General features: G+C 39.8%; 6 protein-coding genes across 15 annotated transcripts in view; 2 read left to right on the top strand and 4 right to left on the bottom strand.

Moving 5' to 3' along the window:
- The window catches only part of LOC116921366 (cubilin), a 33,721-nt gene extending 23,835 nt beyond the window's left edge, over nt 1–9,886 (bottom strand). Inside the window, exons 1-3 of one of the 2 annotated variants that reach the window (XM_045171647.1) lie at nt 9,629–9,886; nt 814–931; nt 200–401 (exon numbers count right to left, since the gene is read on the bottom strand). In XM_045171647.1, coding sequence (XP_045027582.1) covers nt 200–401; nt 814–931 — 320 coding nt within the window. In that variant the 5' untranslated portion in view covers nt 9,629–9,886. Of the gene's footprint in view, nt 1–199; nt 402–813; nt 932–4,424; nt 4,721–9,628 lie in introns of those variants that run through there. The other variant, XM_032927639.2, reaches the window with a different exon arrangement.
- Nucleotides 8,692–13,852, top strand: LOC116921367 (NADP-dependent malic enzyme). Of its 5 annotated transcripts, none has more exons than XM_032927640.2 (9): nt 8,692–8,810; nt 11,210–11,432; nt 11,505–11,663; nt 11,731–12,093; nt 12,160–12,471; nt 12,539–12,907; nt 12,972–13,142; nt 13,211–13,334; nt 13,405–13,852. In XM_032927640.2, the coding sequence occupies exons 1-9, from the start codon at nt 8,743–8,745 to the stop codon at nt 13,533–13,535; spliced, it is 1,920 nt and encodes a 639-aa protein (XP_032783531.2). In that variant the 5' UTR covers nt 8,692–8,742; the 3' UTR covers nt 13,536–13,852. The 5 variants fall into 5 exon arrangements, with proteins under 5 accessions (XP_032783531.2, XP_045027583.1, XP_045027584.1 ...); XM_045171648.1 differs by lacking the exon at nt 8,692–8,810 and adding an exon at nt 9,382–9,537; XM_045171649.1 differs by lacking the exon at nt 8,692–8,810 and adding an exon at nt 9,923–9,972.
- Nucleotides 13,853–14,161: 309 nt separating this feature from the next.
- On the top strand, nt 14,162–15,568 carry LOC116934053. The gene is made up of 6 exons (XM_045171656.1): nt 14,162–14,323; nt 14,391–14,545; nt 14,609–14,788; nt 14,859–15,051; nt 15,138–15,323; nt 15,402–15,568. The coding sequence occupies exons 1-6, from the start codon at nt 14,266–14,268 to the stop codon at nt 15,449–15,451; spliced, it is 822 nt and encodes a 273-aa protein (XP_045027591.1). The 5' UTR covers nt 14,162–14,265; the 3' UTR covers nt 15,452–15,568.
- On the bottom strand, nt 15,503–17,294 carry LOC116921376. Of its 3 annotated transcripts, none has more exons than XM_045171659.1 (4): nt 17,161–17,294; nt 16,541–17,085; nt 16,040–16,474; nt 15,503–15,959 (listed from the first exon to the last, which is right to left on the bottom strand). In XM_045171659.1, exons 2-4 carry the CDS (start codon nt 16,558–16,560, stop codon nt 15,683–15,685), a joined length of 732 nt encoding a protein of 243 aa, XP_045027594.1. In that variant the 5' UTR covers nt 16,561–17,085; nt 17,161–17,294; the 3' UTR covers nt 15,503–15,682. The 3 variants fall into 3 exon arrangements, with proteins under 3 accessions (XP_045027594.1, XP_045027595.1, XP_045027593.1); XM_045171660.1 differs by lacking the exon at nt 17,161–17,294 and having other exon boundaries at nt 16,541–16,868; nt 16,947–17,085; XM_045171658.1 differs by lacking the exon at nt 17,161–17,294 and having other exon boundaries at nt 16,541–16,881; nt 16,947–17,081.
- Nucleotides 17,191–18,293, bottom strand: LOC116921377 (EEF1A lysine methyltransferase 1). Its single transcript, XM_032927655.2, has 4 exons — nt 17,999–18,293; nt 17,786–17,936; nt 17,507–17,716; nt 17,191–17,439 (listed from the first exon to the last, which is right to left on the bottom strand). Exons 1-4 carry the CDS (start codon nt 18,197–18,199, stop codon nt 17,291–17,293), a joined length of 711 nt encoding a protein of 236 aa, XP_032783546.2. The 5' UTR covers nt 18,200–18,293; the 3' UTR covers nt 17,191–17,290.
- Nucleotides 18,294–18,436: 143 nt separating this feature from the next.
- LOC116921365 (tuftelin-interacting protein 11) lies at nt 18,437–22,492 on the bottom strand. Of its 3 annotated transcripts, XM_032927637.2 has the most exons (16): nt 22,387–22,492; nt 21,976–22,308; nt 21,393–21,591; nt 21,243–21,336; nt 21,077–21,178; nt 20,903–21,017; nt 20,644–20,836; nt 20,172–20,581; nt 19,798–20,087; nt 19,646–19,733; nt 19,405–19,535; nt 19,267–19,333; nt 19,175–19,202; nt 18,998–19,109; nt 18,651–18,922; nt 18,437–18,590 (listed from the first exon to the last, which is right to left on the bottom strand). In XM_032927637.2, the coding sequence occupies exons 2-16, from the start codon at nt 22,275–22,277 to the stop codon at nt 18,516–18,518; spliced, it is 2,478 nt and encodes an 825-aa protein (XP_032783528.2). In that variant the 5' UTR covers nt 22,278–22,308; nt 22,387–22,492; the 3' UTR covers nt 18,437–18,515. The 3 variants fall into 3 exon arrangements, with proteins under 3 accessions (XP_032783528.2, XP_032783529.2, XP_045027581.1); XM_032927638.2 differs by having other exon boundaries at nt 19,798–20,084; nt 21,976–22,444; XM_045171646.1 differs by having other exon boundaries at nt 21,976–22,443.
- Nucleotides 22,493–22,630: the final 138 nt, after the last annotated feature.

The following is a 22,630-nucleotide window of genomic DNA, read 5'->3' as shown; positions in this document are numbered from 1 at the left end:
TCTTTTCATCCCAACCCCCCCTCCTCCTTTGTTTTGTTTTCACGTTTTCGGTTGGAATCGTCACATCCGCCTTTGATGTGTTTTTAGCCACAAAAAGAAAATTCCAACTTTCAATGCGATATTTCAAGTGAGAGATTCCCTGTTGGCAACGGGACGGACGGAATGAAAAGACGAAATAGGGGCCCGTAAATGAACTTACGTGGATGTTGGCGGTAAGTTGAGATTGGTGATGGTCAATTCGACGATCCACGAAATGGCGGGGCCGGATGCGGATGCAACTGGCGCCGTGAACGTATAGAGGACGCAGCCAATACCCGGGTCGTAAGGTTTCGGGAAATCCGGACTAGTGAACTGACCGAACGGCTGGCCAAATGTGCTGCTATACTCGACACATTCGCAACCTTTCAAAAGAACAATTTCATTTTTTTTTTTTTTTTTTTAGTTTTCTTTGATTCTATTTTAATTGGTCACTGCTATTTCCTATCACAAAGAGTTAAAATTTTTTTCTTTTTCTTTTCTTTCAATTCAAACAAAGGCACACCCATCCTCTACTTGTAAGTTTTGACTGGAGGCGCACAAGAAGTCGACCATGCCGTTTCAACTTGTGAAATTTAACAAGACGTCTCGTTATAAAAGTTGTGTCTTTCTTTCTTTCCCCGTCTCGGCACAAGTCGAAAGAATATTATTTTTTTTTATAAAAAAAAAATTAAAGTTAATCAATATTAAAAAAAAAATTAAAAATAAAACTGGCATTGCTTTACACACGCAAATGCTTTGAGGGTGCAAAAGTAAATTGTAAAAAGTTGATTTCACCTGGATGAATAATTGCCCCACCCACTCCGACTAGGAAAGGTAGAACCAGTGCAGCAAATGCCGTCCACATGTGATAACGCCACGGCGGAGTGCCGCGTTCGATTGCAAACTCCATCATCTATTTTTAAAAGAAAAATAAATTAATTCAATTTTCTGAAAAGAAAAAAAAAGGGCTAATTAGGACCAAATTCAACGAACCGCTACGAAATTGAACCTGCTGTACAAATGGAATCCCGTCCTCGGATTAATTTCAAAGAAGAAAAAAACAGAAGCTCTTCAACGATATACATATTCAATTAAGAAAATAACATCGTTGGCAGCACGCGGAATGTCTCAAATTAATACTCAACAACAGCCAGTGAATGTGTTTCAAACGCGATCTCCCAAACTACCCGACATGCACGTCATTTACATAATTAGCGTTTCGAAAAGAAAACCTTTCAAATTTCTGTTCTGTTCCATATATTTTTAAAAAATAATAATAATAATAATAATAATAATAATAAGAGATTTTATTGTACCCATTCCGATTGTTGTTCTAGACAGCCGAGTGTGAACCACAATGTGCGTACAGCGGGCGCCCTATAATGCCAGACATTTCACTTTTGATGAGGACCGATCGATTCGCCAGTGCAGGTACGCGCACGCATAAAAGAATGCAAGAGACATTTCCCTTTATTTTTATTTTTTTAGTTTTGTTCACCGTCTTTGCGTGCGGAAACGACATTATTGCACGGCCCGCGTGCACCTTTTGGCGAACGCGCCACGGACTTTTCTTTTATATTTTTTTTTTTACTCTCTTGTGTGTGTATCAGCGCAATGTTGGAAAATGTGCATACATAAAAACGCAGCAGTCGATACAAACGCCAAATTCACGATTCCATAGGGGGGGGGGGACGCAACTAGGACAGTGTTGTAATAAAAGATAATTCCCCTCTTGATTGGCCATTGTTTTGTTTTTGTTTGTTTTTTTTAAGTAGCCATTCGTATCGATCTGCTTTTGTCAGAAACAAAACTGTTTGACATTTTGGCTGCTGCGTTAGTTTTGAATAATTCAAAAATTCTTTGGAAGCTGTACAGCGTTGCCGAATTGAAATTGTCGCATCAGTACGTCGAGCGATCTCTACTTTCTCTAGTTGGATCGCAAACGAAAAAGAGGGAGGGGATTTTTTAAAATGGGAGTTTCCGCCGTTCCAGCTAACTAGCCGGCCAATGATGTCCAGCGCAGCGCAAACAAATAACGATCGAGCTTTTTCTTAGTTTTAAATGTCATTTACTTCAATCAAATAAAGATTTTGTTTTTTGTTTTTGAAAATGGTCCAAAAAAAAAAATAGATACACCGTTGCATGATGTGTTTAATCGAGCAACGATACAACATTTTTCTTCTTCTTTTCCGGAACCATTTTTTATTTATTTATTTTTTTTTTTTCCGACTGGAAACGGAAGAAATCGTCGCATATGGTCCAGTTGACGGCCGTCGCTTTCAACGTTGCCATGACGGATGGACGAATGCGCATTATTTATTTTTAGTGGCGTTGTTCCGTACAACACGAAAACCTGATGATGAATGTCTACCTGTCTACCAACCCCAAACCTATCGCTTCCGCCTTTTTAACTTTATCGAGTTCCTGCCGGGCAATGTCAACCCAACCAGCCCCGCCCTGATTCCTGTCGCGCCTTTTCGGGAACCGGAATCCAAAAATATCTTTAAACAAACAAATAAATAAATCAAAGAAGCCGGAAAACACGAGAAAAATGTGCGCCTTTTGAATATTTCACGCGTTCGAGCGTGATGACCCTACAGGTTCAAACAAAACACACAAAAAAAACAAAATTCCAGTTGTCTGCATTTGTTTTTAGCTCCTTTTCACGCTGGAATGGATTGCCATTTGTCTCGCCTCGCTTCACTTTCAAAGAAATTCTTCCCGGCAAGTGACACCTTTTCTATGTCTGCATTCCTTTAGAAGATTAGCAAACTTGAACGAATAATAAGAAAGACGTCGAACAACAAGGACGTATAAAAAAAGGGCTCGTGTCATATTGATTGCTCTTCGATTTTTGAATTGCATCGAGTCTATTAGGTTGTGAATGCCGGTGCGCGACATGTTGGCACGTCGCTCTTTTGACGACATTTCACGATTTCAAAGTGAAACAACAACGTGAAAATTGAGAGGGAACTCAGATCGGCTGTCCATTTGGCTATGGCACGTCCCACAGAGTGTGTCACAAACACACCGCAAGAAAAAATAAAAATAAAAATAACAAAATAAATAAATAAAATAAAGAGGTGGGACAATATTAGAGCGATGACAAGTGGCCCAACATCTGCCGATAGCAGCGACCGACGGCGGGACCCAAGCGCATTTGCTCCTCTTTGTAAGGGTTCGTGTCAACTGCACAAGAGAACAGTTTGCATCATCCACTTTTATTTATAGCAACGAAAACAAACAATCGGCGAAAGGAAAAAAAATAAAATAAATTCCAAAACAAAATTGAAATGGAAATAAAACTGGAAAATGGAACACGACAACCAATTATCGGCGTGTCAAAAGTTTCGTGCAGAACGTGAAACACCAATGGGGAAGGGAGGAAAAAGGCAAACAACGCACAATAAAAAGAATCAAACTTTTTTCTTTTTGACGTTAGGCGGAATCACCCCCCCCACACTCTTTTTTTGTAACAGGAATCCCGCGGGAACAATCGTCCAGCATTGCCAATACATTCCTCATCGAGTTTTTGATTTGTTTCGTTTGTAGGGGGTGGAAGCAGAAACAAAATCTCAACACGACATCAAAACTGACATTCAAAAAGAAGAAATGGTGGGTGTGATAATTCTATAACCCGGACCTTATCTCGATGTTTCAAGGGATGCCCGACGTGCTTTATCACGCAGACATTTTTTTTTTTTCTTTCTCTTTCCCCTCGTCACATCTAAAGAGTTGCTGGTGATCATCGACTTCCCCAAAAAGAAAAAGAAAAAAAAAAAGATCTTGATTTGTCCAATTTTGTGTGTGTGTGTGTGTGTCGGTAGAATTCAAATGAAATGACATTCATAGGCGAGGCTATCAAATATGTGCAACGGGCGACTTAACGACAATGTTGTGAAATTACGTGAGTGGATTGGACACACCCTATGATGGAAACGGGTGCCCCCCACAACGAGCAGAAGAAGATAACTATCGAGAAACGATAGAAAAATGTGACAGTTCGGGAATGGATGCCACTAGACGGAAGGATAAAGACCGGTAGTGTGGGTGGGAAGATGGTCGGCTTAATAGAACCTATCTGTATCTATCGCCTCCCTTCCGCTAAATACCCGCTCTCCTTACTATCTCTTTCTTTTTTAAAATACACCCTCGTTGCTATCCACTCGACCTCTTTTTTTTCTCTCTCTTTCTTTCCCTTATTATTATTATCATTCGCTTATACGTCCCTTTTTTATATATATAGAGAGAGAGATATACTTTAGCTACACAGTAACTCTCTAATAGCCTTTTGGCCGTCGTCAAGAACTTTGCCGATCGTCCCGGATGGACCTCACATTTTTTTTTCCTTTTTTTTTTTGGCTTTCAAGTGAAAAATAAAAATAAAATTAAATATAGGAACTCACCTTTTTGTCTGGCATTTTAATTTTATTAAATTTCGTATCGATGGAGAGAAAATGTTGAAAAATGTTTTTGACGATGGAGAGAAATTGAATCACAGTTTGTTTTTGTTTTTAAACCGCACCTTTCACGATGACAAAATTGAAAAGCAGGAAAACACTTTCACTGATCACATGACACGAAAAGGTGTTCCTCTTTAGAATAAAAGGGGTAAAAAAAAAAAAGGAAAAAAAAAGACGTAGGCGAATGGTATCGCACGTCTGACCGGTGCAGAGCGCCGTGATCGACTGGCGTCTGCCGACGCGCCGTTTGTTTTCCCTCCTACCCAATTTTTTCTCTCTCACCCCCCCCTTTCCACCTCCACCGTATAAACACGCGCAAAAGGGAGCGCGCCTCCGCCCCTCACATAATCTCCTACACACAATTTAATTCTTTTTTTTTTTTATTCCCAATTTTTCAATCACTTCTTGTTCAATAAAAATCGTCTAAAACATTTCCATTCTTTAAAAAAAAAAAAAATGGTTTGAAGTTAACAGCAATCAACAAAATGAATGCGCATCGCTGTGTTTCCCCTCCTCTTCCGCGCTGAACGGGACCTGGCACATCATTCACCACACACACACACACACACACACATACAAAAACAGGGAACTAAACGTTACAGCAGCTTTCTCAATACATGTAAGTTTTCGGTCTGTGAGTGAGATATGGCGGAGTCAACTGGAGCAGACATAACAAAACATCTACCAGCTGACTTACAATTTTCTAAACACCCCCCCTCCTCCCGACATGCATGTCTCAGAAGGAAAGACACAATTCTGTGGTAGTGTATTAGAAAAGGAACTCTTCCCGACACATCAAAAGAAAATTTCAATTTTTTTTTTCTCTCTTTTTCGGGAGGAAATCTGGCAAAGATATGCGTCGTTGACGATTCGCCCTTACTTCCCGCAAACTGGGAAAAAAGGGTGTGACGCAGACAGGATTACCAATTGGATGAACGAACGACGACAATCGATTTCGACGCTTTTCTTGTCAAGATTCGAAAGAAGAAAAAAGAAAAATGCCACCCAGAGAATGTTACATCTATAACGCGCATTTTTTTTTTTTTAGGTGGCACGGGAACGTGAAGCCGACACATAGGTGGCACGAGTTTTTTTTTTATAACGCCATGCGCATAGTTTTGAAAAAATAATAACGAGGAATCGTTAGGAAAAAAAAAATTGTTTTGTTTTTTATTAGACGTGTGGGGGGAAAAGGAACTTGTTTTCTCACTGGTCCTCTACGCTATACCTGCATAATGACCACACACACACACTGTCTAGAATCACGTCAGCAAAAAAGAAAAAATGGTGACCATAAAATTACGTGTACGCAGCCTAACGGGTTTAACTCGGAACATTTCATTAAAGAAAACATTGAGAAAGTTGTGTTTGCCCATCTACTAATCCCTTTCTTCACGATGATTTAAATCTCGTTCTTTTTTAAGCTACTCGACTCGACCTTAACTACCTCTAGCTTAAGAAAAGAAAAGAAAAATTTTAGATATGGGCAAGTTTGAATGAAATATGATCAGCGGCCCCTGACTGAAAAGTGGAAGACACGCAAAAGCTTTTTCAAAAAAAAAAATAATAATTTTTTTTTTCTTCTTGTCTTTCTCAATCACGTGATGGATGGACAGGAAAAACGAACGAAAAAAAAAACGGGGAGAAATTCTGAATAAATCCGACGATAAAACGCGATGCTTCATTTAAAGAAAAGATTGTTCCCATCGACCCAACTTGTCCTTTTTTTTTAATTTTTTTAACGTTGTGTCGTATGTTGTGCCCGGCACACAAACGATAATCGATCCCGAAAGCGTCGCCAAGAGTTTTTGGGCATCAGCTTTTTCTTTTTTTTTTTTCTGCGTGCTCATAAAAAAAAAATCTTGGATTATTGGCGTGAAAAAGGCAGAGGATGATCCAAACAACTGAAGAAAAAAAAAACGCTGGAAAATAAGTTAAAAAAAAAAATTCTTCTTTTAAAAATGAAAATAATTTTAATAAAACGGCCATTTTTTCTTCCGTCAAATCTGTCTTGTAAGTTAAACGCCGTGAGGCTCGTGAATCGATCGTCAGCCATTTCTTTGCATGACCAGTCCATCACGAACGAATCAGCACCTACGAACTGCTTCTCGTTTGACGTTCGAAAGGAAAAAGCGACTCAACTGGAAGAAGAAAATCGCCTCGCTTGATACTTTTTCTTTCTTTTTAGATGTTGAGTGAAATGGCACAATTTTTCGTTCACGACATCGATCGCGCTCACGAAAAAATAAAAATCTTCCCCTCCCCCCTTCCGTGTAAAAAATAAAAAAAAAAATAAAAAATATGAATAAGATAAGAGACCTGGAAAAAGGCCGATGTTCGGAAAAGAAAAAAATGACATTCATCGATTATTCAACAACTTGGTCCCTCGTTCAGTTCCACGTTGATCCTACGCGCTACTCCATTTTTGTTTTTCACGCTCGGCGGATTCCCTATGTTTATTTACATATCAGACCATATGTCGGTTCCCGCTTTTCAAACTTAAATAATTGACGAAAGGAAAGCAATATCCCCCTATTATTTTTCCGGTATCCCGGTGATAAGCGACAAAGTCAAAACATTTTTTTGTTTTTTGTTTTCCCAAAAAAGATGTGCGAGTCTCCGTAACAAATTCGTACGTGACTCGGATGTACGTGAAACTGTCGCCCTCGAAACCCTCCAACCCAACCCAACCAAAATTGGGTTGAACATATCGCCGGGTCAATAAGTCATCGGCCATAGTTAATCAAATCACAATAGACAGGTCATGTTCTATCAACACGATCATTGCTAACAGACAATCGAAAACGAGCCACACACCCCGTGCACCTGACATCAAAGTGCATCAGACACACGCTAAACAAATCAAAAAATTCCAATTCAATTAAAAAATGTAGCGAAAATCGCAGAAAAATTCTAATACGGAGAGTCGTGTGGGTGGACGAGTGGCAACGCTGCTCTCGCTTACTCTTCAAATAGACACTCGACAGTTGTGCGTAGCAAGAAGCCCACCCCTCAAAGTTCTTTTGCTTCTCAATATTTATCAAGATCTTTGTCCTTCTCTTGTTTGAATCCCCCCCTACCCCTTTTTTCTTTCGTGTTATTTGCGGGCAAGGAAGACAATCGACGTCATGTATTAAGAATAGAAGAAATCAATGCGAAAAACGAAGGGGGCAACCGTTGCTTATTTCTTCCACCTCTCACCGAGTGGATGTGTTTCACAGAAAAAAAACTGGTGAAAAGGAATCGAAACGGGATTTGAGTTGACTGCGTGATGGCGCCTATTTCAATCTCCGTCGAACGTGGGAAACAAACAAGAAAAAGGAGACTGAAAATGGATTGAACAAAAGATACTGGAAAGGACCCAACATCTTTCATCGATCGACACGTCAATCGATATGTTGATCACTTCTCAGCGGAGCAGAGATTTAGGCAAATTCGAGAGATGCGCTTTACTCACGTCCAAAATGCCTTTCTCAAAATCATTCCCTTTTCAATCTTTCCCTTTAACGGCATCCTCTCACAAACCTCCCCCGCCCACAAGAAAATAAAAATTGTTTACAAAACAACGTGTAAATTCAATGATCAAAAAAGAGCAGTTCAATTCCGCATTTGATTACACGAGCCGATTAAAAAGCCGCACTTGATTTCCACCGCCAACACACACACGGACCCAAAATTGCGTAACCAAAATATTTCAGAAAAAATTCGAGAGGCAAAAAATCGTGTTAAAAAAAAAGAGAAACCTTTTAAACTAAAAAATGTCGCTAATGAGCTTTACGATGAACGTGATGTGTGCGTTCCCCTTTCCGCTTGAGGCTCTTTAACAAAAATGGCCCACAAAAAAAAAAACTATTTTCTACACCGTTTTTGTTTTTTTTTTTGTTTTACCATCTTCCGTCACGCTCTGATAATCAGAGACAGTTCGTGATCTACGATCGCACATAATTATTAGCCACTCGCAAAGACATTTTCCCCATTCCCAATTGAATATTAAAAAAACAAAAATGTTTCCCTTCGCTTCCGCAATGGCATCACACCAATTTTCAGCTTTTCTTTTATTTAAAAATAAAAAAAAAAAAAAAAGGAGATAATCATTTATTGATGTTGCACGGATGACTGATTTGCAGCTAGAAACGTTGGCCTTATTATTGGACCTTAAAAAGCACTGGATAGAAAATGAAAAAAGTTGTAGTAGCTGGTCCACAACTTTCTGAAGTGGTTTGTGCCAGCCGGCGGATCCTCGAGCACAACATCGACGGACATGGGCAGCACAGTCTCAGTTGCCACTTGCTACGGTTGCATTAAACATCAGACATCGTCACCTCTACCGTAAGTCACAACATTTTTTTATCTTTCTATTTTTTTATTGGGTTTTATTTGTTGCCATCTCTGCCCCCCCCCCACCCCCGTCCGACGATCGATCGCTCGCCAATTCGAATGGTTCAATCAAGACACACTGATTAGATCATAAGACAGCAATCAGACGAGTTGATTGCTTAGGGGGGTTTCCCTAACGTCAATATTTCATTTTAGCCGAAGGCTAAATGTTCCTTTTTAAATCATTTTGTTTGAACATGAAGGTAGCAACGCTTCGCTAAAATCAAAATCTCGGCCCCACAATTTCTAGGGACGTGGGGAGTATCCTGGCTTATTTACATAAGGGTGAAAAAAAGGTATCTTTTTATTAAGTTTTCGTTCGTTGATCGACACCACCAACTGGACGTATTCGATTTAAAAACCAAAAAAAAAGACGGATTTTTTAAAAAGAGAAAGTGGAACGTTCTGCCACCTAGCGGGTAACCCAATTACCTACTCCCGAATCAAAAATTAATGGTACGCATTACGTAAGGGCAGCAGATGCTCTAGTAGGAAAAAATTTCAAGCATTTTGGGGAAGAAAAAAAAAAAGAAGATCGTACTCTACAGTATTCGCTATAAAAAGAGTGTCACTAGAGGGACCGAATGTTCTGGCCTGTTAATTTAAAGAGCCTTTTGATCGTGATCTGCTTGCTGCAGAGTCTCATCGTCATTCAATTGTGTCACATCCAATTCACGCTGTGAGTAAACCCGTTTCGATCAAAAGACTCTCACACGAAGACACACACACACGAGACAACACAATAAACGTATTCAAAATGGCGGACTTACCCACTACAGACGAATAGGGCCGTTCTAACATCGTTCGGCATCCTAATTTGTTTTGTTTTTCTGCTTTCGGGCCACTGCGAGGGAGGAAGAACTGGGTACCCGACATTTTCTTTTTCCGCTGAAAAGTTTGGAATTCACAACCACTCCCAGGGTATCCTAATTTCGGAAGAGGAGGCTCGTCTCTGACGTCACGAAAGTCACGCGTTTCTGTGCCACTAAACACGCCCCATCTACAAGTCTCAAAGGGCATCCATCACCTTTCTCATAAAACCTTCTATACACACGTTGCCTCATCAACGTTTTTCTTCTATGCCATTCGTTTTGAAAGGAAATCTAGTTTGGAGGTTTGCAGTTATCTCGATCTTGTTCAGATTCACAATTCAGGTGTTTTGTTCATATAGTTCATCGTCTTAAAAGAGCAGGTAAAATGAAACAAATGAGTTTCTTCGCGGCGTGGACGTTGTGCTGCCGCCACCCAAAAAATTTGCACAGCCTCGCCTGGTTTTGTTCGTCTGCTAAAGAAAGAAAATTTGGAGGTATGGCGGGATCCTTGCGACTGCGCGCCAAGTTCGGCCATTTTGCTCCGCCTTCTTTATCCCTTTCACCGTTTGAGCTACTCGCTACTTTTCCCGATAATCCACAGACACAACTCGAGAAATTTCATTTTACTCACCTCAACGGTCAGTTAGGACCGTGAGAAGCAAACGGCTCGCCGGGTGCAATAGATCCCAGCTGTAAATTGTGTGTGTTTCGTGGAAAAGGGTTTGATTTTCAGTTTCAGTATTTAGACTCGCAGTTTTAAAATCAATCGAGTCGTGATGTTTAGTCTTCCTCTCCGGACCCTCACGTAAGTTATTCTTAGAATTCCCCTAAACTGGTCATCTCAACTCCCAATATATTTTCCTCGCAATTATTACGCTCAATACCAGGAACGTTTAGTACTCAGAGCCCTAGAGATTTTTCTTCGAGTTTCTGTACATATTCAATTAGCTTATTTTAAACTATACACAAAGGAGTCAGCTGTTTAGCTCGGCTTTGAACTGGTTCGTGATATTGCCAAGCGATCACATGAGACTCCGGTAGATGACACTGGTTTCGTTGAGATCGGCAGGATCATGATTTTCGTCACAGATCGCCGTACCAAAATTTTCCTCACGTTCCTTTTCACCTCTTCCTTGTCATGCCCGATTCATGTCGCAGGATAAAATCTAGTCTCTTCGACTACCTGCTGTGGCGCTGTTGTTTCCGTTTTTCTAATGGCTATCTTTAGCATTCATATGGACACACGTGTAGAGTAGAGTCGGGGAAAAAAAAATGGATCGAAACGGGCCCGAGTCCAAGGGCATTAACGGCGCAGGCGTCGTCTCTCTGTGTGTATCTGATGTATGTCTTTGTCTTGCATCACCTCTAGACTGTCCTTGGACATCAACCCGTTCAAAGCAGTTGAACTTTTTCCCTATAGCTTTTTAATCTGTTGAAAAGAAATCAGTTACTGAAACCACATCCGTCAGTTGATAAGAAATATTTGTGGTTCACTGTGCCCAATTCAAATTTGTGCATCGTATTTTTTTTTTTTTTCAGACACTTGAGTAGCGGCAGTTGTAGCAATCAGCCTGGTGGTGTTCGACTTCTAGCCTCTTTGCAATCATATTTGGCCATGACGGACAAAACTCATCAACAAGCAATGGATCGACTTGGACAACGAACTTACTTCCATAGCGACTTTAAAGGCGGAAATCATGACAACGTTTGCCCATCAATGGTCCGCGGTATCGATTACATCCGTGATCCCCGCCTCAACAAGGTCTGTATCGAATTTCTAAACTAAGAAGATCATTTGCCATTATTTCAATACTAACCAGCTGTTTCTTTATAGGGTATGGCGTTTACGCTAGCCGAGAGGCAAGCGTTGGGCATCCATGGACTAATTCCACCCCGTTTCAAGACCCAAGAAGAGCAGGTGGAACTTTGCTTGACCAACCTGAAGCGTTACGCTGAGGATCTAAACAAATACATTTACCTTATGGGCTTGCAGGTGTGTGACCCCCATTTTTTTCAAGTTATTTTAAGTTTCTAAAATTCTAATGGGAACGTGTTTACAGGATCGTAACGAGCGCTTGTTTTACCGTATTCTTTCCGAGAATGTCGAGGAAATGATGCCCATCGTTTACACCCCAACTGTTGGCTTGGCCTGCCAAAAGTTTGGTGTCATCTATCGCCGTCCGCGCGGTCTTTTCATCTCTATTCACGATAAGGGTCATATTTACAGCATGTTACGTAACTGGCCCGAGGAAGATGTCCGTGCTATTGTCGTTACTGATGGCGAACGCATCCTTGGACTGGGTGATCTAGGAGCTTATGGTATGGGCATTCCAGTTGGCAAATTGGCCCTTTACACCGCGTTAGCTGGAATTAAACCGCACCAATGTCTCCCCATTGTTCTGGACGTTGGCACCAACACGCAGGTATTTCATTTTTGTTTAAATTAATGTATTTACTGAAATAGAACTTGTGATTTTATCATTCAACAGGAATTGCTGGATGATCCGCTCTACATCGGATTGAGGCACAAGAGAGTGACTGGAGATGCTTACGACGAATTGATTGACGAGTTTATGCAGGCTGTTGTACACCGTTATGGTCAAAACACTTTGATCCAGTTTGAAGATTTCGGCAACCACAATGCTTTCCGCTTCCTGGAAAAGTACCGCAACAAATATCTGACTTTCAATGACGATATCCAAGGTACCGCATCGGTGGCTGTGGCTGGTTTGTTGGCTTCTCTCCGCCTAACCAAAACCAAATTGGCGGAAAACACTTTCCTCTTCCAAGGAGCCGGAGAGGTAACTAAAGCTATGGAACGCAGTTTTAGGTCACCTGCTTCTACATTCTATTTTGAATTGAAATTAGGCTTCAATCGGTATTGCTCAGCTGATCGTCATGGCCCTCGAGAAAGAAGGTGTCCCGCATGAAGAAGCGTTAAAGAAGATTTGGCTGGTCGATTCCAAAGGTCTTTTGGTCAAAGACAGACCTGAAGGAGGTATCTCTGGACACAAGAAGGAATTTGCTCAGGATCATCCTCCGATGAGACATTTGGCTGATGCTGTCAAGAAAATCAGACCCTCGGTGCTTATCGGTGCTGCCGCTATCGGTGGAGCCTTCACACCTGAAATAATCAAAGATATGGCCTCCTTTAACGATCGCCCAGTTATCTTTGCCCTGAGCAACCCGACTAGCAAGGCTGAATGCACGGCTGAAGATGCCTACAAATACACCGACGTAACAGACAGCCGAGTGTTACACAAGAGTAAATCTTAATTGTTTCTTGCTATTCCCAATTTAGGGAAAAGCCATTTTTGCCAGTGGCTCTCCATTCCTGCCCGTTACTCATAATGGACAGACTTTCTACCCTGGTCAGGGTAATAATGCTTACATTTTCCCAGGCGTGGCATTGGCCGTCATCACGACAGGCATCCACCACATCAAGGACGAAATTTTCCTTATGGCTGCCGAGGTACTATTGACTCGTTTCAAAAATTCAACTGTAAAAAAAAAAAAAATCACATTTTAATTCATTCACAGGCTCTCGCCAGTCGAGTGTCTGAACAAGATTTGGCTGAAGGCCGTCTCTACCCCCCTCTAGCAACAATTCGCGATTGCTCAACTGCTATCGCTGCTTACATCGCTGAACACGCGTACAAGAACGGTAGTAAACAATTTTGTGCATTTCACTTGATTGATTTCTAATTGTTTTCGTGTTTTGCGGGAAATTGCAGGATTAGCGTCTACTTATCCGGAACCAGCTGACAAGGAAGCTTTCATTAAAGCCCAGCTGTACGACTTTTCATATGACAACAAATCAGCGCTGCCAGACGTCTATGAATGGCCCCAACTTAGCAAAATTTAAATCCTTTTGACACTCGGAAGAGATATTATTCTTTCAGAATCGTGTCGAAATCTTTCTAGATGTTAAAAACAAAACAAAAAAAAATTCAAGGATTCTGTGTGAAAATTATCGCTAAAACCGAGTACTCTGTGACCGAATACTGTAACTTAGGAACGAATCCAGAGATTAGAATCGATTTACAATTGTTTTCCATTTACGAATGGATTGAAACAAAAAAACCAGATTTTCGAGAGAACTGGGATGCTTTTAATGGATGTATACCTCTTTCACGGACGCACTGCATAGTGATTACACGTTCAATTATTATTTCCAATAAATGTGTTTGTTTTTTTTTCTGGGTCAAAAAGCAAAGTAACACGCATTCAAATTTCTTCACTCAGTTGTCAACAACGGAAACAAACAAGTCTAGACATTTCGAGTGTCAAGATAAGACATGTAATGGCCGTTGAAAACTTTGGATCGTATTTCTGGTACACACTTTGCCTCTTGCGACATTTGAGCGTTCCGTTTGAAATACTTGCCCTATCAGTTTTCAACGAGCAAAGGGTCAAGCTATCAAGCAATAAATTTAATTCATAATCCTTCCGTATTCCGCTTCATAAATTCGCGGACCGTTTGTAGTTGTGGTTCTAAGGGTTGTAAATCAATCCGAGTTTTATTTCCTTGATTGGGGTTACTAATAAAAGGTCGTGAATGCTTCGCAAAAAGCGTTCATTCGTGACTCTTAACGATGATCATTAAGTCATTCTTCGTTTTCTCTGTTGCCCTGGTCTTTTTTAGAGGATCTGGTGAGACGTTTGAATTAAAAAAATTCCCGTAGTTTCAATCAAGTTAAATACTTGCCATTTTCTGTAGAATGTGCGGATGAAGTAAGTCAATTCCATTCGGAGGCTCTTTTGTACGCTCCTCGTCTCCGTTTCGACTCTAAAACTGGCGACACGCTCGGTCAGTGCCTTCCGGGTAGTGCAGAGGATTATTTTAGTTTACGTCAAAATGGCTTCACCGGAAGAGTACAACACCGAATCCTGAATTCAATAGTTTAACATACAGTAAACTGTTTTGTGTTTTTACAGATTTGCAACATGGACTACATTAGCATTTTAGATGGTCGCATACCGGCTTATTACGAAGCTGCCCAATGTGGCAGTGATTTGATCATTTCTTATTGGTATTTCTACGGCTACAAGGACGATTGCCCAATGCTACCAGGGGATCCAGGCGACGACGTCAACTGGGGGCGTTACGTTGTCAAGGTAACTGAAAAACATTTGCAAAAAGAGATTTGTAATGTTTAAAAGTCTAAAACAAAATCGACTTTGGCAGGTGTTGAATGGCAATCAAGTCGATCGTGTCACGTTCTACCAGCACGAAGGTTGGTACACTCGTAATCCTGGCCGTTACGAAGTGTTTGAGTCCACACATCCCGTTGCGTATGTTGGAAAGTTACGTCAGGGAACTTACCACGATGACGGTGGCTCGGGTACTTGCTGCTATTTTGAAGACTACCGCAATCCAGGTAGTACCAGGGCCGTGTGGTTTGAACAAAGTACAATTTATAAAGAGGAAAATACTAAAAAAAAAAATGGACTTGACATGATACAGGATCACAGGATAGGCATATGGATAGCTGGAATAATTTAGTTTGGTTGCGAAATAATGGCAGTACCACTCCAGAATGGATGACCAACAACGATCCTTACTATTGGAATGGAGTTTCTTTGCCGCATTTAAGAGGTGAAAATTTGTGTGATCTTCGAGGCTGTGAAGGCGGCAATCTTCAAACTTGTGGTATGTAGTAATTATGTCAAATTGGCGAAACGTTTTTGGTTGCAGTAAAATGATGACTAAACTGTTACATTCTTCCAGACACTTGCGGCTGCCATAAATCAGACGTACCTGACGATCAACGTCCATAATTTACCTCGGCACTCTGCCGAGTTTTGGAGGAAAAGATTGATTGCAAAGAATTCGTTAATCAGCACCTACAATAGTCATGTACTAACCAAGCAAATAAAGGCCATTTAAGATTTTAACGAATTGTGCACATTGTTAAACAGTGGTAGGGTCAGTCGCAATTAACATGATTAATAAATTCATCAACAAGTCGATAAGCTGTAACAATCAATTAAGATGTAAGTGCGGCTGCATCAGCAAACAATGTAACCACTTGGCCGACACAAGAGTTGTAGGTTACCTAAGACCGGTGTTATAGTTTTAGTAGACACAACAGTCGAAAGTGAATAGGAATAAACAGTTAGCGATACTAAGAACTGATTCAGAAATCGTTTTGACTTTCTCCACTGCTCTCGTTCTAGCGATACTTCATCCAAGGTTACTTCGTCTTTAGACGAAGCTATGATGACCGGAAATTGGCGATTTTCTCGAGTGAATTGTTCGACAGACGAGATAGCCGTTGACATCAACCTATAAAGTAATTATCCAAATGTTACTTCTTATTATGAACGAACGGTTCAAAGTTTGTAGAAAAATTAATTTTTGTTTACTGTTGCGGTTTCGAAGGATTGACGGGGAACTGAGAATTCTCTTCGCGCACATCCGAGGAATCGATGATTGATCCACGCTTCTTTCGACGACAAGACACGTTGATCGAGCCAGCAACGAATAGGGACGAAGGAATACAACTTTGAGTACTTGTGATGTTCACCATTGACGCTATGGTAAACGTAATCGTTCTCCAGAATGGATTAGAAAAAGAGGTCGCAGTAAAGAGAAAACGTTGATTGCCTTGTACGTGCCTTTCTAACGGAATGTCAGCGTATTCGTGCATCAATTCGTTATTTTCTTGGGGCTGGTAAATATTAAAGGTAGGCTGAAGCCTCGGCGACCAATAAGGCAATAATGCCATCCGTTGTTGCAGATTGAATTGCTGACGAGACAGGACGATCGAAAGGGTCGAGAAGATGACGATTATTATAATTCTGAATAAACAAATTATTATAATGTAAATTTAGTTTTACAACAAGTTTGGTAGATGTTAATATTACCCGTGTAGTTGGGATGGCATGTTGTCTCGTCGATCGATGGATTCAAGATGTGTCGATACTAAGCAACAGAGGATTCTTATATATACACTCTTTTTCAGACATTGTCAGTTAATTGCATCTTGATGATAGACTCCAGCGCATCCAGAAGAACGTAGCAAGCATAATTGCCTTGTCAGCAAGAAGATATGAGCCAGCGAACAGGTAGTTTTGCAGTAATCTCATTCGTTTCATCACGCATTCTTGCATTTCCAGCACGCTATGACGAGCAAGTTCCTCTTTTCAAGAAATTGCGTAATTGCTCGTTCCATTCTCCTGTACCGAAGGAAAACTATTTTGGGCGACTTGTAGTTAAACAGTCTCTTAACAATAGCCTGGACAAGGAAAAAAATGATTGATCTATTATTACTTTCGAATAAGGAAGCAGCCAATTTTTCACACTTCCGTGACACACATGACTGCTAAAAATATGTGTGATGCACCAAATTCATCGCTGATGTTCGAGATGAACACTCGATATTACCTCTACCGCATTGGGTATCTGCTGCCTGTAACGAATGTTAAAATGCATTCTAAGCGTTATGGTTTCAGTTCACGCATTAAGGAATCGCTGAACAATTAACTGTAAAATAATGGCAACTTTGCAATCAAAATTGTCATCTTCGTCCGTATTTTATTATCAGTTTGGGTCTTGCTTGAAACACCACGCGTTTCCGAATAATTAGTTAGAAAATTATATGAAAAGATTAAGTCTCAGGACGTTTCATGAACCAGTGTGGCAGAATCAAAGTCGTAGTTCGCATAACAGCGAAAATCATTGGCAAGATTATTACGATGTTTAGGTTGGAATGCACACATCCGGAGCTGGAGCAAACGTCCTGCTAAGTCTTCCATAATGCTACCTATATCATTGCAATTCATCACAAACCTGGATCAGTTCACTTTTAAAACACAATGTTAAGAAAATACCTGTGCAAAGGATGAGAGGACCTTTGGAGAGATATCGCATGGTCAGAGCAGTTTTAGTAAGACATTCCTCACTGAGGAAAGGTGGATCAGCCACTACAACCTCAAATGATGATCCAAGATCTTTTGGTATCTCAAGAGGAGAACGGTAGTCATAGAAGGTAAAATCATCTCCATACACACTAAAGCGTGTGTCATATTCAAACAACTGGGCTAAAAACATTGCGGTTTTAATACACTTATCTGCTTTACATTTACAGCTCCCATTAGCAACCCTGGTACCTTTGACTGATGCTGGTTTAAGCTTTCTCAATTCCTTGTATAGTGTTGGACAAGATATACATGCAATCCTGCCTTCAGTACCAGCTAATCTCAAAGCTTCATTGGCAAGAACAACAGATGTGTGGTCATCATACCAGAACTGGCTTAATTGCTAACATATTTTGCCAAAAACATAGGTTAACAGTAATATTAGAAAAATGGCTTCATTATTACCCAATCTTCTTCCAAAACAACTTCATCAAGGACTTTGTCATTTCTTTCTGCTGTCTCTGCAATTAACCGCAACCGTTCTTCTCTCTCCTTTTTTTCTGAGAGAAACTCATTCAAGGCGGCTAGAGTGGAAAGGGAAAGTTCGGGTTCATCGCCATCCTTTTCATCGCTGAACATCATATTAACTACTTGTTCTTCTGACATTATGTGAAGCTCCGTGGTATAACAATTTAGCAATTGTATATTGAGAAGCCACGTTGTTTATATACGAGTTTTGTCTGCTAGCTGAAAACGGAAAATGCAGTATTGACTGATATCTCAATTTGGTCTTAAATTTTACGGCATTAAATAATTGATAATTAGTTAATTATTCAGCTGGCCGGCGAGGCTGAAAGCAATGTAAAGTTCAGAAAATAAATCAATATAGATTTACGAATCAACAGCAATTAACAAAGCATTTACTATTCAAAGCACAACGGAACATCGTATCTTCGTATGACAATAATACTTTCAACCCGTGTTACAATACTGCCATATCCAATAACTGCTGGGCTGTCACAGGGGTCCATACACCATTGACCAAAACGAATACAACCTACACAAAAATAGTTTTAGAAATATTTAAAAGTGTTTTGGACAGAAAAATTTATATCACCTGTCGGTCGAAATAGCAAAGAACATTTCCAACGCGGAAAATTGGCCTTCCAGCTTGAAATCGATTGACGAGAGGAATGCATAAGATCCCTTGCTGTGCGCAACGATATTCAACAAGTTCACGAAAGCCATGCGGTACTACAGTTTCAGCCACTGTGGGAAGTGGAGCAGCTACTAAAGGAGTCATAACCGGTACTGGTGGCGGCGTGAAATCCACTTGACCTCCGACCGCCAAAGAACGGTTCATTAAATCCAGCGCCCTAGTGAATTGTTCTTTTTTTTTTGTCGCAAAAATTTACAGAAATTACAACATCAGTATACATTTTGTTTGGAAAGAGTGCAATCTACCTTGAATAGCGGGGTTTTGCGCAATTTCTGGAGGAAACAAGGCCTTCCAACCGGTATACCAAACAACAATTTCTTCATAGTTTGGATGGTGGTTGAGCCAAGCAACCAAAACCTTTGAACGCAAATACAAATTTGAAAAAAGAGAGAAAGAATTGTGAAGCACAGAAAATTGCATACCTGTAACCACTTCGGGAAAAAGTTTGAACTGCAATACATAAATAAATATTTTAAATTTAAGTTCAAATTTGTAATCTTGAAATTACACTTACACAAGTAGCTGGACAAGACTCTGTACAGGCATGAGATCTTTCCAGTTCATAATCCAATGCCAGACATCTAATTCATAACAATTATTCATTACAAATGAACGTTTAGGATTTCCCATTATGAGTTTTGTAGTAACATACCTAATTCTTGTCGACTGGGATTAATATCCCACTTTGTGATGGCAATTTGTAACTTTGGTAAAATATTCTTAATAAGAAAAGCATCCATGGAACCTTTAGAGAAGACTGGAACCCACGGTAATAAAACGGACCTGAAATAGTGGAAACGTCGAAATATTAAAAATGGTTTACTAATATCCGAAATGCTGTGAACGGGTGACACGCAATGATCTTAAAAAAATTATTTAAAAAAATATAGTACCGCGCAGATTGGTCGGAAGGTGACCAAGCCACCAAGGCTTGAGACATTTTATGCCGAATGTTGGGGTATACGATTTCCAGTTTCGAACCTTCAAAAGCAATGATTTGATTAATATGGAACTAAGTAGTAGTACATATATAACTAAACTGTACCCAGCCGTGGAAGCCAAGGATGTATCCATGCATGAATGGGAATAAGATCGGTCAATGGATTCCAGCTGTCTACCTCTTTTTGTATTCTAGGGAGAATTAGTTGATCCAAAATATTCTCCATGATCCAGTTTGGTAAAATTTGTTCCCAAGACTCAATCAAGTCAACCATTGGGTCTGCATTTTTGCAAGTCCACTGCCCCACAAGCCCCCGGAATGCAGGCATCCAGGCATGCCATAATAAACCATGATAAGGATCCATCCGACTGTCATTTCTAATAATACCACCCCTACTGTGAATAGGAAGGTATTAACGTCAATCATGTTAACCTTACAGGTGTCGTTCCTAAATTTAAAATAAGGTTGCGCTTTGATACCTGTTAGTCTGAGTTTTGTTGCAAAATTCTAGAATAGGTCTCCATCGTTGAAAAATTAAACGACAAGCCTCATCTGTAGATTTCGAATCCAACGGACGCCAGTAGGTAGACAGACGTAACTTCATTAGTGGAATGAGATAAGTCAGGGTAACGTTGGCTAGATCAGATGAAACATATTCTTCCGGATAGCTTTGTTCCAAATTTCTTATCTGTTCCCAGAGGTAGTCTAAAGTTAGCTCGTTTGCGGCTTGTTTAATTTCAAGCTGCTCCAAAACTCCCAGCATTGCAGTAAGCATTTCCATACGGGTAATTTCTTTAGAAACCTCAACACTCATGGTTTTCATCTGTGCCTCCATAGCCACTATTTGATCTTGGTTGTATGACAGTTCTTTGGCGTTCTGAATGATTTCCTGTTTTCAAAAAAGTTCGGTTATTTATGTACCCAAGGTCGTGATGACAATAACAATCTTACATGTTCACAAAGGTCCACCAGAGTGTCCAAATTGTAACACAGTTTTTCAAGTTGAAACTTGTCTTTTTTAATTCCTGCAACGGTTTCGGTGTCGTTTGGCTCTTCGGTTTTCTTGGTTCTCAGTGCGCTATAGCCTTGAAGTATGCGTTGTTCTCGACCAGTCATATCGATAACTTTCGCTTTGGAAATTTCACTTAAACATAATACATTTCGTTATAACAACAAGAGGATAGACGTAAAAATATTATGTTAATATTACCTGTATTCACGCGCCATTCTATGAACACCACTTTTTGACATTTCTTCGATTACCTCTTCCGTAGTTCTATATAAATATTGAACCTTCTTCTTTTTAGAGGATGGCTCTACCAAATCTAGAAAAAAAAAACGAATTACATCTACAAAAACAATTGAAATTTATTTTGATTTGAACCTTTTCGCCAGTGAGCCAAGTTTTTCTTGTACTCTTTTTCCTCTTCGTCATCCGACGCTTGTTTCTTGGCAGATTCATTTTTTCGCTCAGACCCGTAGATACCTATTACAAACCATTATCACAAATTCTTCAAATCACATTTAAATTTGTTATTTTTTAAAATTACCAATTGCTCCTCTTCCTTTGCGGACTTGAGCTTCAACGGGTTCACTTCGTCCTTGTAAACTTTTTCCAAGACCTTTACCTGGTTGGTAGCCCATCTAAACATAAAATCTTTAGAGCTGATGTTTGGAAAAATTTCAAGGTGAAATCAAACCTGAAACAGAAGTTTAGCACCAATGCCTTTCGTATGTTTTTCCCATTCACCAAGATCACCGGAGCCAGGAGTTTTTGAGTCTTTGTTAAACCTCTCAAACATTTTTCTAGGTTGTTTTTTTCCTTCTTTTTCTTGGGACAGTTTCCCTTTTGTCTGGCCGCGCCCACCAAAACCTATTGAGGAATCCTCCTCCTCCTCACTTAGAATGCGGGAAGGAATTTCAAATACGGATGTTAGTAACGAATGAAAATGCACTGAAATCTTTCGTTCGTCCCTTCGTCCGGATGTTGGTGCCATACTAACTAGTAACGAACATTTTACTTTTGACCCATGAAATCATGATTTCATCATGTCTAGTAAAAAATGCTGACCATCCATCACCCAAATAATTGCCATTATCTATCAGTGATAGATTATGGAAGTATTTGGCAAAAACAAAATAACACTCCTATACTTAAAATACAAGAATGGGATTTCAAAATTTTCTTGTTTCAATAAAGAATTGCTAAATTCCACAGGCATTGCAAAAGGCAAATAATATTAATTAACAAAGAGATTTTTATTCAAGTAAATCACAACAAACCTCTCAGAATATGAAAAAAGCTTGTTTTTTTCTGGGATTTTCTCCTTTTTTGAGCCTTCTTGAATACCACCTTTGACAAAATCAACCGGTGCTGTATAGTCTTTACTTGCCGAAGATTTAGAAAAATTTTGGCGTTTGGACGATGACGACGAACGAGGATTTTCTTCTTCATCTTCATCAAATACGCCATATATCTGCTGATTTTTTGTCATCTTCCTAAAACGACGCTGGCCAGGCTGAAAAGCGTCGTACAAATCTCTCTCCGACACATCAAAACTCTCCATTTCTTCTTCGTTAGCCATCGCTTTTACACGGAAAACGAAAATGATTGAACTAAAAAATATCCAGACAGTTTCTTATTCTTTCTATTTTTTTTTAATTTTTTTTTGTTTTGTTTAAAACATAACTCACAAGTCCACAACAGGAAGATTTTTTTCCACAAATGTAATTTGGAAACAAACTTTCAGTGATGTCTGCTACCAAAGCCGGTATTGAACAGCAACCAACTTGGATTTGGATATTTTTGTTTTATTTTTTTTAATTCATCCAAAATCAAAAATTCTACTCTCGATGGCTGTCTTCTGATTTTTTCTTCCGCAAAGAAAATCAGATTAATCACTGAGTTAATTGAAAATCAATTAATTTAAGAAAATAT

Source organism: Daphnia magna, linkage group LG4, assembly GCF_020631705.1.
Source record: "Daphnia magna isolate NIES linkage group LG4, ASM2063170v1.1, whole genome shotgun sequence".
NCBI lineage: Eukaryota > Metazoa > Arthropoda > Branchiopoda > Diplostraca > Daphniidae > Daphnia > Daphnia magna.
This window is presented reverse-complemented; position numbering and strand designations above follow the sequence as displayed.

Bases quoted from the DNA above. Each gene is read 5' to 3' on its own strand.
- LOC116921367 (XM_045171648.1), top strand. From the start codon at position 9,443: ATGTTCTGGCCTGTTAATTTAAAGAGCCTTTTGATCGTGATCTGCTTG. The intron at 11,664-11,730 runs GTGTGTGACCCC...ACGTGTTTACAG, and splicing joins TTTACCTTATGGGCTTGCAG to GATCGTAACGAGCGCTTGTT. The intron at 12,472-12,538 runs GTAACTAAAGCT...AATTGAAATTAG, and splicing joins TCTTCCAAGGAGCCGGAGAG to GCTTCAATCGGTATTGCTCA.
- LOC116934053 (XM_045171656.1), top strand. From the start codon at position 14,266: ATGATCATTAAGTCATTCTTCGTTTTCTCTGTTGCCCTGGTCTTTTTT. The intron at 14,546-14,608 runs GTACAACACCGA...GTGTTTTTACAG, and splicing joins AAAATGGCTTCACCGGAAGA to ATTTGCAACATGGACTACAT. The intron at 15,052-15,137 runs GTAGTACCAGGG...GACATGATACAG, and splicing joins TGAAGACTACCGCAATCCAG to GATCACAGGATAGGCATATG.
- LOC116921376 (XM_045171659.1), bottom strand. From the start codon at position 16,560: ATGCCATCCCAACTACACGG. The intron at 16,475-16,540 runs GTAATATTAACA...TTGTTTATTCAG, and splicing joins ATGCCATCCCAACTACACGG to AATTATAATAATCGTCATCT. The intron at 15,960-16,039 runs GTAAACAAAAAT...ATTACTTTATAG, and splicing joins AATCCTTCGAAACCGCAACA to GTTGATGTCAACGGCTATCT.
- LOC116921377 (XM_032927655.2), bottom strand. From the start codon at position 18,199: ATGTCAGAAGAACAAGTAGTTAATATGATGTTCAGCGATGAAAAGGAT. The intron at 17,717-17,785 runs GTACCAGGGTTG...CAATGTTTTTAG, and splicing joins TAAACCAGCATCAGTCAAAG to CCCAGTTGTTTGAATATGAC. The intron at 17,440-17,506 runs GTATTTTCTTAA...GCAATGATATAG, and splicing joins TCCTCTCATCCTTTGCACAG to GTAGCATTATGGAAGACTTA.
- LOC116921365 (XM_032927637.2), bottom strand. From the start codon at position 22,277: ATGGCTAACGAAGAAGAAATGGAGAGTTTTGATGTGTCGGAGAGAGAT. The intron at 21,592-21,975 runs GTTTGTTGTGAT...CCGCATTCTAAG, and splicing joins CTTTTTTCATATTCTGAGAG to TGAGGAGGAGGAGGATTCCT. The intron at 19,536-19,645 runs GTACTATATTTT...CCACTATTTCAG, and splicing joins CCTTCCGACCAATCTGCGCG to GTCCGTTTTATTACCGTGGG.